At 37.8% G+C, this 12283-nt stretch overlaps 1 protein-coding gene across 3 annotated transcripts in view; it reads right to left on the reverse strand.

Moving 5' to 3' along the window:
- The window catches only part of LOC6581593 (four and a half LIM domains protein 2), a 67427-nt gene that overhangs the window by 29054 nt on the left and 26090 nt on the right, over positions 1–12283 (reverse strand). The window contains exons 1-2 of one of the 3 annotated variants that reach the window (XM_015161933.3): positions 6186–6322; positions 311–698 (exon numbers count right to left, since the gene is read on the reverse strand). The exons of 1 other annotated variant lie outside the window; for it this stretch is intronic. In XM_015161933.3, coding sequence (XP_015017419.1) covers positions 311–474 — 164 coding nt within the window. In that variant the 5' untranslated portion in view covers positions 475–698; positions 6186–6322. Of the gene's footprint in view, positions 1–310; positions 699–6185; positions 6323–11332; positions 11533–12283 lie in introns of those variants that run through there. One more of the 3 variants, XM_015161930.2, reaches the window with a different exon arrangement.

Raw genomic sequence — 12283 nt, forward strand, 5'->3', positions numbered from 1 at the left:
TAGTATCTTAAGAATAGATAAAAGTTATGAACAAACTCTATAGAGCTTAAATTTTCTACATTTTCCATTAATTTTATATAATTATTTTTATTATTTTTTTTTTTCATAACTTTTTATTTTTATATTATTATTATAATTTTAATTATTAATTCAAAATGTTCTCTCTCTCAATTTCGAGTTCACGCTATAATTTTCATTGTAGTTCCAATTTTCGCCGCTACTCACGAAGGCAGCGCTCGCTGCAAGCTCATTTCACAGCACATACAGCGCCATCTAGCGGCAGCTTTCAAAGCCGCTCACTCACGCTTACCTCACAATGAGATCGTAAATTTCCTTTCTATCGAACACCTTGCAGTAGACGCTGAGCACATTGAGGCAGGCGTAATGCATGCCCGTCCAGGGCACATCGGAGGAGGCCATTGCCGCCCACAGGGGGCAATCAGCGTGGCGGTCCAGGTCGAGCATCTTAACCATTTTATGTGCACTACTTAACGGTTAACACTTTACGATGCTCCGCACATTAACGTTAACGGCACTTGAAACTTTGCTAGTTTTACGAATCTATTTAAATATTATTGCTTATTAAATTCTGCGCTCTGCTTTACAATTATTTTTCACTTTTTTTCTCTTCTTTAGCTTTCAGTTTGGGTTTCTTTTGCCCGTTCGGCCTGACTCATCGAGTGCTGCTTGGGAGGCGCCTCCACACAGAAAGAGAATGAGATATTTATATATAAGTTAAACAGTTTGCATTTGGCACATCTGTTTGGATTATTTGCTCATTGACATTTTGATGAAGGTGTTAATTTTAACCGTTATACGAGCGCGCACACATTTACGACGTCTTCTGTTTACGCTATTTGAGTTGAATTTTGTTTTCTTTGAATTGCCATTAATTGTTTCGGTTTTCTTATATGTCTTCTCTGTTTTCCAATTAGACAAATACAATCAATGTCATAAAGGAACAAATAACAACAACAACAACAACAGCGACCCACGCCAGAAACATGAGTCGAACCAAATGACCAGCACTCAAAAAAAGGTATTCGAAAATGAAATAAAAATAAAAAATAAAAGCAAAGCCGAAGGTAAAGGTAAAGATAAAGCGAAAGCTAAAGGTAAAGGCAGAGGCAGAGGCAGAGGCAGAGGCAGCAGCTCCCAACTTTCTGATAAGATTAATAAATACGAAAAAATAAAAATAAAGAACCCCAACACACGTTCGGATTGGATTGCGTGATGTCATCAGGGGGGGCGGCTGGGCGATGGAGGCGTGGCTGGGGCAGCAAAACATATTGTCAACTGCCACGAAAAGTAAAACAGCTCAGGTAGCTAATAAAGTCGAAAAATAGCTGATGAGCAAGCAGCCAGCCAGAGATAAGTCCAATAAGAACGACGCACACGCAGTCCAATAAGAGGAAATGCATGAAAGCTCGAGCTGACCTTTTATAGGCACAAACTAAGCGCCAACTGTTGCTAATTGCTCACGACTCGACGTCAATGCGGAAAATGCAACAGGTATGCAAATGGCTCAGCGGGGGAGTGGAGGGGAGGGAGTTACCTGGTATCTGGTATCTTAATGCAAACATGGCATAATTTAATGGAATTATTTGCATGATTCATATTCGCAATTTTCTGTCTGCTATCAAGAAACGAGATCAACTTATGTTTCTACTATGAATCATTAGATAAAAAACATACATACATATATATCATTTGATAAGCAATAAAAATTTCTGAAAGTGGGGTAGATCTATGTCTAGAGCTGCGATAACTTGATTTATAGTAGCAATTCTTACGGAGCTCGTCAAAAAACATAAACAAGATAAGTTGAAATTTTTGCGGCATGTTGTAGAGACAATTAAGAAGAAGGATTATAAGAACAGAAGAACAGAAACATATATATAACTTTCTTAAGTATATATGAACCACTGCATATTTTATATATTTTATATATAATCTTGATTGGTATTGCCCAGCCAATCTATTGCACAGTCATAAAGATATTGTCATAAAACTTGTCATTAATTTATTTTTGTGCTACATATATCGATATAGCTGGCATCTGAGGTCTATGTCATATAGCTTAGCAAAGAAGTCCTTGTCTGTAGAATACCTTCGTCATGTTGACATTACTTTTAAGCTGTACGAAAACCAATATTAAAACAATCTTATCATAGCAAATTGATTCAACCAGTCTCGTACAGTTCTTTAGCAATCGAAAATTCTTCTCATTTTCTATATATCTCGATCATAATGGTAAACAATGAAGTTTACTAACTAACCCTCGAGCTCTACATACATACATAAAATGATATCTCATAAAGTCAAGTCTTTAGTAAAGTTAAATTTCGGATAACAGTCGTTTGCCTTCAAAATATATTTCAATTTGTCTTTATAATCTATGTTGTCTGTATGATTAATTTCTATTTTCTGCTATACAATCTATGTTTCATATATATATAAAAACAAATTACAAAATTCGAATTTAAGCACTTTGTGACCTCAAGCAAAGTTCTTTTTATAGCATTCCCTACTTAATCACAGTGCCTGAAGCTAATACATCATACTAATACCCGCTATAAATAGCCAAAAGACGCTGACATTTACATGCATATTATATATATAGTACATATATATTTAAATATGTATATTTAGTTACAATTTGCAAAAGGCCAAAGAGTCAAGAGCTAAATTATAAATTTGTCTGCTTCTTATCTTCTACATAATAGAGTATACCTGGTATATAGGCAGAGATAACTGCAGTCATTCGTATACCATCTAAATAAATTCAGTTCCTTTTGTATTCATAAAGTTGTCAGATGCGCAGCCTTATCTCACTTCGAGCAAACAATTACTGTGCCATTAAAACGTGTTCAGTGCAGATTAAACAGATGTCGTACGCCCATATCAAATGAGCGAAAAAGCGAACAGATTTCATTTAATTGAATTGCGACAGCAACACGAATTTAATAAACGATAGCACAGAGCAATCAGCGAGAGACTTGAGCCCAATATGCAATGTCTATATATATGTACATGAATAAAGAATTCTTATCGAAGGGTAGATTACAAAGAGATACCCTAGAAAAAGCCGAAATGAGAGCAAAAAAAATATCGTATAGATCGCTGGTAGAGGATAAATATGAAAATATATATTATTCTTTAGTGACCATAGTTATGTAAACTTATATCAAAATTATAATTGCTAAAACTTTTAATTACTTTACTTTTATCCCCTTCCTATGCAAATTTTCATATATTTAAAGTTTTTAATCTCAGAGATTTTTCTTAATAACATAAATTTTCTTGGAAAACAATTGTAATTTTTGGTTAGTTCTAATTGCCATATCTGAAATCTCAAGCATTTACTTTTATGATTTTTTGCGGTTTTTACTTTAGACAAGTTAACAATAGAAAATATTTTCTTGTCTATATGATATACTATATCTGTATGTATGTATGTATGCCCGCAAACATGAATTTTTGACAAGCGGATAAAAGCGTATGAAAACATAATGAACACGGCAGAGCAAGAAGAAGAGGCAGCAGCAGCAGCAAGCGTCGAAGTCGCTGCCAAAGTTTTGCTGCCAGATAAATGTAATTAAAAGCTAGCAAACACACACACACACACACGCACACACACATATAGGCGTTCGTTTGTTGTTGCCCGCAGCATTTGGCAGTTTGCTGGTTAGCCGTAGAATTACAGGAGGAGCTGGGCGGGGCGGTCAAACAATTACAATTGATAAGCACCAAAGTCACTTTCATTTATATACCTATGTACATATAAACACATATATCTATGTATGTATGTTTCTACGCCTCGGCGAGCAATTGGAAAAGTTTTTGGCGACAAACCGACATTTAAGGACCAAGTGCAGAGTAGACATCTCCCCGTTTCCCCGCCTCCACGGCTGTCCGTCTCAATTCTCGTCTGACCTTCTGCTTTTTGCTTTTCGCCCAACAACTCTGAGTCTGAGCGAAATCCAATTTTCCACTATAATTGAACAGGTTGCGCCATAAACAATAAACAATAAAAATGTGCGCATAAAAGTCAACGCCGAGTGCAACAAATCTCAATTATGAGCAGCAGCACAGCTCAGCACAGCGCGCAAGGCGTGCGAGCGAGAGATGGCTAGGCTAAAAGAGAACGAGAGTAACAGTGAGAGTGAGAGTGAGAGTGAGCGTGTGCCGAAGGGAGATGGCGTGCGTGATAGAATAACTGCAGTTCAAAGCTCAAGCGCGCGAGCGCTGCCATTCTCACACTCACACACACACACGCACACTGCCCAGCTCACCCACACGGCAAGCCCAGTCAGCTGCGCTACTGCGCTGCTCGCACGCTTTTCGCTTTCGATTAAATGACTTTTAATGCGATTACGACAAGAACAACAACAATAACAACAACAACAGTAACAATGCTTGCTCTATTCTATGCACTTGACTGCGGCTACTGTCCCACATAAACTGAACTAAATAAAAGTCAGTTTATAAATGATGCGTGTAGATGGCAACCGCTAATTGAATCAGTGAGCAGCCAACCAGCGATAAGGTAGATAATTAACATATGCCGTTAAGACAAACAGACAAAGAGAGTGTCGCAGAGAGGGAGAGAGCGTGCGAGCAGTGCCCACCCGCTTGGAAGTTGAAGCGGCTGTTGTCATGACAGCGCTGGAAAGCAGCTTCTAGTTTATGACTTGCAGACACACGCATAGCCGCACACACACACACGCACGTACACACACACACTCAAATACGGAAAAGAATTATATTCTTCTGCAACTGTTACTTTAGTTTTTTCTATGTATTTATGTATGTGTTTGTATATAAATGCCAAATTGCATTGCGCTTTGTGAATTATTACGGCCTTGCATGCACATTACTTTGGCTTTAGCATTTGCTTGACTCTCCTCTCTTGCTCTCTCTGTCTCGCTCTCTCTCTTTCTTTTTTTATTATGCGCGGCGGTTTGCAGTTCCGCGAAATCTGGCCACAATGTGCTACACAAAAAAATATATAAAACCAAAACAGGCGCAACAAATGACAAAGCCGGATGATGCACTTTGATAAATTTAGCTGTAGCTGAAAATATGCATGTGTGTGAGCGTGCATGCGTGTATATGTGTGTGCGTGCTTTACTGCATGTCTCATATATAAAGCCAAAATGTTGGCAAGTCAATTAAGATCCTTTTAGTTCGCCTACCCCTGTCACGTTCTGTGTAATGGATCGAGGTTAATATCTGAAATTCCATAAAGCGTGAACGAGCCTCTGCCTTAAACCGTTATTCTTGTCACATACAATCTTTATACGCAAATTCGCGAAAGTATCTTTAATGGGAAGTCTCTGTAGCATGAGAGATATAAAAATGAAATGATTTAGTCAATAAAAAAATCTCGACATGCAGAAAAATCAAATTTATCCTAAAGAGAATTTTAGTTGCAAAAATATTCTAAATTTGTATAAAAAATATTTTTATTGCTTTTCATTTTTATAAACAAATTCAGGAATTATATGATTGAAAAGTACAACAAATTGATATACATAAAAATAAATCCTTTAAACCTAAATATTTAAACATTTATTTTAAAAATCCAGCCTAAAATTTAACTGCATATGTATATACGCATATTGTATTAAAAGAATTTTCCATCCTCAGTTATGAGCTATCGAAATCTTTCACACCTTTAATTTCAAGAATTTTAATTATTTTTATTACGATATTTTCTTCTGATTTATTCCACGTGAAACACAGAATTCTAAACAAAGACACATTTTTGGTTATTTTCATTGAAATGATTTCTGTTGTGCCAAAAAATTTTACTTTTGATCTGTTCGCCCTGTCACCGCATAAATAAACAACAACAGCAATAAAAACAACAAAATCAATTTTGCAAGAATTTTTCGGTCAAACATAATTTTTGGATGTCTTTTGTACAAACAACTTTTCGATTTGTTTATAAATATGAAGAAACCGCAATTGGATAAATGTAAACAAGAATTTGGCTGGCAATCGGCGTTTTGTTTGGGGCCGAAGAAGAAGACGAAAACAACAGAGAATATGATTTCGGTTTTTCGAATTTCTGTGAGCACTTGAACTTGAACAGCCATGAATACAACCCACACACAGAGACATACACATAAACACTTCATTATCTTTTAATTTAATTAATTTTTTGTTGGGCTTTACACCTTTTTGGCCAACAGACAAACGCAGAAATTAAGAAGTCAACGAACGCCGCACGAAAGTCGCGTGAAAAACGCGCGCGTTTGCGTAGCGAGTGTGAAATGAAAAGGGCGCTGCGAGCGCTGCCAACCGCACCGTTACACAATTCAATCCCAACTGAACTCTGCGTCGGCGTCGTCGTCTGGTCTGGTCTGTTCTGCCTGCTGTTATGCCATGCATGTTGCTGTTGTTGTTGTCGTCGGCGCAGCCGAAGCGTAGCATAAACGAAGCTCTCCACTACGGAAAGAAAGCAAAGCGAGCATCGTGGGAGATGGGGCCAAAGAGCACGCTCGGCTTGACGAGCGAGAGTAAGCGAATGTGTGTGTGTGTGAGAGAGAGAGAGAGTGCAAGCGATAATGACATGGCACCTGCTCGTGTCTTCTTGTTGTTGTTGTTCTTCTTCCACTTCTTTGTTTTGGCTGCTGTGTGACTCTTGCTGGTGCGTCTGCCGACAGGCGGCGTTGCACCGCAACCGCTTATTAGCAATGCGAGTGCGTTAGGGTTTTAAGATACCCTGTAGCTATCAACAAAGTGTGAAAAGGAGGTTTATGGTTTTGTGGGTAATGTTGATTGGTGGTTTTACAACACACTGATTAAGTGTATGATAGGGGAAGATTTTCAATATATATTGAATTATATACATTTTTATGACATTAAAATACTCTATGTGAATGGAGAGTGTTTTAAGTGACTCATTTCATTTGGAATATCTATTATTTCATATTTTGTATTGTTACTTTAACATTTTTAGCTTTAATATTTATAATTTATAGATAAGTCGTTGTATGAATATAAATAGAAATTCCAACTTATCTATTTATATTCTTATCAAATTATTTATTAATATATTACAGGCTATCTGCAGGTCGAGCAGTCACAGCAAACTAATCTCTGCCTCGTTTCGTCATTAATGCAACGCATGATGCACACACGTGTGAGAATTGGCTAATGAGTCAACAGGTTGTCCGCTTGACTGCCCTAAAGTGGAGTCGAACGAATTTCGAGTGGAGCCGCAGCTGCAGTTTTTCGGAAGGCGGGCGCCAAGTGGGCGGGACTAATTAATGGGCAGCGAGCACTCAATTTATTATACAAATGTAGCTCAGGGATGTGGCAGGCAGTGGGCAGTAAGCAGCAGTGGACAAACGGCCAGCATGGCCTGCAACATGTCGAGAAAGGCGGCCAAGGTCAGAGTCATAGTCAGAGTCAGAGTCAGAGTCAACTAGAGTCGCCCAACTGTGGCAGCCACATTTATCAAAGTGCCTTCGCTTTGATTGCCACAAGCAACAAATTACACGTATTTATAAACGAAGCAGCAAGGCGGCTACAAAGTATCGAATAGACCAATTGAAATGTCTTACTTCTCATTTAACTAGCGCTGCGAATGGGAGCATGGGAGGGAGGGGAAGTGGCAGCTGCAAAAGTGGGGGACAAACATTGTCAGCGGCTATACGAAATCCATAAAGACAACACAAATGGCCCGTAAAAATATTATGATGCCATTGAATATGGCACGAGTTGCTACTGAGAGTATGTGCAACAATGTGGTTGAACGGCTGGTTGAATACCCTGTAAAAGTTGTAGAGAATAAGGAATGAAGAAAGAAAAGAGAGAATATATATGCATAAAAAATAAGAAACTGGAGAATAAAATACCCCATGTTTAAATCTTTACAGGGTATTTATGCTGCGTGTTGCCTTTTGCTCATCGCATGGTTGTTGTTTTTCTTCAGCTCACTTTGCCGGCACTTTGTTCGATTTGTATATTTGCACTACAAATAGACAAATGGACCGGACGGCGTTGGGCGGCGGGGGCGTGCCAGTTGGGTGGCTCAATGGGCAATTGGTCTTTGGCCAAGAGTTTTTCATTCATGGCGTACGCGCCCAAAAGTCAACAGACCCTCAAGAGTCTTTCAACAACTTTGATGGGCAGCGCACGCATGAATATACCTACATATATAAATAAACGTATATATATATATACATATAAATTTATATGTATATCTGACGGCCATTTTCGCTGTGACGCCAGCAAAAAGAGATCCGAATCCCTTGGCCGGATCAGCAATGAGTAAGGCAGGCGATTCATTGCTTGATTTCTTCTCTTTTTTCGCTTTGCTCATAATTTATGAGATTTTGTTTTAATGCAAACAAAAATGATTAATTGGCTTCCAATTGGAAAAAAGGGGGCATCAGGGCAGTCACATGTATCGGCTCTTACCATATAAAGCGTGTCAGCGCGCCAGCTATCAAGCAGTCGTAGGTGTACTCAAGATTGATGACACCCCCCTACCCGACAACCCCTTCGACACCGTCCTCCCTTCGCGCTTAATTAGAGGTCTCGCAAATTGCATGCATTATTGAGTCTGGACCAAGTAGGTGCCACACACAAGGTGGCAGCTGCCACTGTGCCAACTATCCATCAACTTGATAAGCAGCACCATTAAAAGTATCTATATGTATGTATATGCGTGCATATATCTACCTGTATCAGGTAATCTTATGCATGTACGTATTCATATTCGATTACGAAATGCAAAACGTGACTTCGTCAACACGGCTGATTAATTGTCGAAACGAGGGAAGAGGGAGTGAGAGCTAGAGCGAGAGAGAGAGTGAGTGGGACAGCTAAATGCCGGAAAAAGTTGGCACTGCATAGCGAAAAACAGTGAAAAAAAAACGTTATCGCTTGATACAATAGCTAAGTAAAATGTGATGATACCAAGCGGTAATAAATATAGCGACTAAACGCGGATATGGAATGATTTAAAATGTAATTTGTTTGAGTCGGATTAAATCTAACTTTACTTTACTCTTGGAATAAGCAATTAGGTGCTAGGTAACAAAAATTCATTGGATTCAAGATATTATATATAATTCTGATAAACATTGTCATTGTCAATCATCATAATCAATCTCATAATTAAACTTATTATATAAAGGAAAGATTATTGTCATTTTTTTTATTTTTCATTTTTATTGGTCATTATCATTATCATTGTCACTATCATGCTCATTATCAGACCATTGTCATTAGCATTAGAATTGTCATAGTTTTTGACATTATCATTATCATCTAAGATTTTAAACTTAAACCAAGTTTCCGTATTGCTTCACACAAAAAGAATTCCTAGAATCCATGCAGGGTATTTAATTGTTAAATAAATCGTTAACTAGAGAAAACAAAAACAAGTCAATTTAAGCAAAAATAAGTAATGCAGATGTTAAATAATTTGTGGCACATTACGCCTTATAAATAGCCCAATTAGCAATAGATTTTCCTTTTGTTTTATTTTTAAATATAATTCCACAAGAAATGTAAATAAAAACGAAATTCTATTTATTTTCTGGAACTTTTCAGTTTGATGAAACCTTGGACTTGACTTGCTCTATAAATTGACCAACTATAGATAATATGGGCACATACAGAAAGACAGACATATGTACGAACATAGATGTGTTTTCTACATTTTGGCCAAAGGCGAACTGTGTTTATTACAAAAGCTATCTATCAATAGATCTTACGGACCATAAATACCGCTACACAAGCAACACAAACATTTCTTTTTATGTGTGTGAACCTTTGGAAGCCTGAATGTGGGTTCATTTGGGTCTGTTTATTTACCTGTCCGCCTATGATACATGCGCCTGTCATTTGCTGCTTTTAATTACATCTGTGTGGCATATATAGATAGACGTACTTGTGGATACATTAAAATAAATGTATCTGTAAGATACATTTTTTTTTTTTTGGAACTGCCCCCGCCTACCAACCATTAAGGCCATTACATTAGATAATGTACGGCGTGAATCCTCTGAAAGGTGGCTCATGTTGTTGTTTCTCGTATATTTCCCTACACTCATATTTATTTTTATATATTTCTCAGACTTGATTTGAGGAAAACATCACATGAACAGACACGAACATGTTTTCTTTTTAGTATTTGCGTTTATTCCAAGTAAAATATCATTTGTTCAAATATTTCCTTGGTAAATGGTCGATGTGTTTGGTTCTTACGGGTTCTAATTCACGCCTGGCCATCCATTTGGTACACGAGATGGGCAAACTAATTGCGTTTAATGGGGGTCATGTCTTCAAGCCATGCGATTTATTTGACATGCGTCAGCTGCACGCGTTTGCCAACACTAGCAAAATATCGAGAGATTCTTTTCCAATATCCTTGAAACTTCAATATGAATACGAAGCATCGAAAGAAAACCCGATTGAGTGCGAATTGATGCTAAGCATACGAACTTGAAATCTGAAAATCAAAGAAACACATATTTTCCATCTCTCCGTTGATTTCATCTCTCATTAATTTCAACGACTGCCAAAAGAAAATCGAAAACGAAAACCAAAAAGATTGATGATCAATTAAAATACTTTTTCGATTTGCCAGCCAGAATTCATTTCGCTCATAATTATCGTAACAATAATTCATAAATTGCGCCCGTGGCGGTTTATGCGCTGCCCCATTAGCCCTAGTTCGATTAGTGCTTGGAAACGTGAAAACATGCACAAATTATCGCTAAACGATCTTGAGAATTATTTGTACAATTCTACAACGAACAACAATTTGTCCCAGAACTAATCTATAAGATTTTCAGTTGATTTTTTAATGACTTTTTGCCACTATTAACTAATTCGTTGAATATTATTTGGCAATGTATATTCGGTTTGCATATTTAATACATGTATAATTTATTAAGCTGACTTAAAAATTATTTGGCTAATATTCTTGATTTTCAACAAGTTTCTAATAGGTCATCAGTTTTACGGTGAAAATCTTTGGGCAATAAATTATCTAGACTTAATAACTAATAAACTGAGCACATGAAACCATTTGCCAACTACCGTTTAACGATCTGACGACTTTATTTTGGAATATTCAAAGAATCTTTTGTCCCAAAATATTTTTGCAAATGTTAGCAAACTTTTTAAGCATACTCATTACAATTAACATTTTAATGATTCTATATACAACATATTTAATTTACCTAACCTCAAATTGCCCAAAAATATTTATTTTATTTTTAGCGTTTTTTTGTAAATATTCAAGCTAAATTTAAAATCTCTCTGTCTCCCTCTGAGCTATAAAATATCGCTTAGCACTCACCGCTCATTGAACTGTTTGTCATCAGTGCCGCCAGATGGCGTCACGTTTAACGTCAGTCCGACAGACTTTTTGCGTCTGATTGCCATGTGACGTTCGCGTGTGGGAAACTTTGGCTGCTTCTTGACCAACACTGGCTGCACCTCGAAGACATCACGCGACGCGCAGTTTTGCATTTTCAGCTGCATCTTACATAAAGTTCAGTTGTTGTTGAGAGAGAACGCGACGACAACTGAGCTGGCAAGTTTAAAATGTAAACAAAGGCAACAGTTGACAGCTATCTATAGCGGTCATATTTAATGCGTGTCACAGATACCGATAAGCCAAGCGCACTCAAACAAACACACACGCACATGTAGCGCTTCTCTCAGCAAACAACGAAAGAGAGTGTGCATAAGTAAACTGCAATAAGCTACTGCTCTCAGTTAAACTCGCGATCTTGCTCTCTCGCTCTCTCTCGCTCTCCTTTCGTTGAGTTAAGTTTTAATGTTATGCAGCTGCTGCTCATTAACTAACGAAATTCGCCGCTTGATCGCGTGGGCAACGCACAAGTGCTGCAGAGCAACTAAAAAAACGAAATGCGAAAAACTAAGCCTGGAATTGAGCGTGAGCCAAACGTGAAGACGTAGGCAGAAGCAGCAGCAAGAGCGTCGCAACGAAACTAAACACGAAGCTCCGTTAAACAACGTCGGCTGCATAAAATATAAAGCTTAATAGGCCAAGTATAGGCACGAAGTCGATCAGTCTGTCAGTCTGCCAGTCTGTCACTCAGTCAGTCATTTAGTCAATGTCAGTTCATTGCTCAAGCCCTGAGTGAACGAAAAAAAAATTGCAAACGCTGCCTTTTTAACAGCTTGAACTTCGGCTGAACCTCAACAGCTGAGCGCAATTACAACATTTCAATGGAAGCTCAAGCTTTTTATTGGCGCAATCGGCATCAATTTAGAACCGAAG

The sequence above is a fragment of the Drosophila mojavensis genome, unplaced genomic scaffold (assembly GCF_018153725.1).
Source record: "Drosophila mojavensis isolate 15081-1352.22 unplaced genomic scaffold, ASM1815372v1 contig_74, whole genome shotgun sequence".
Lineage (NCBI taxonomy): Eukaryota > Metazoa > Arthropoda > Insecta > Diptera > Drosophilidae > Drosophila > Drosophila mojavensis.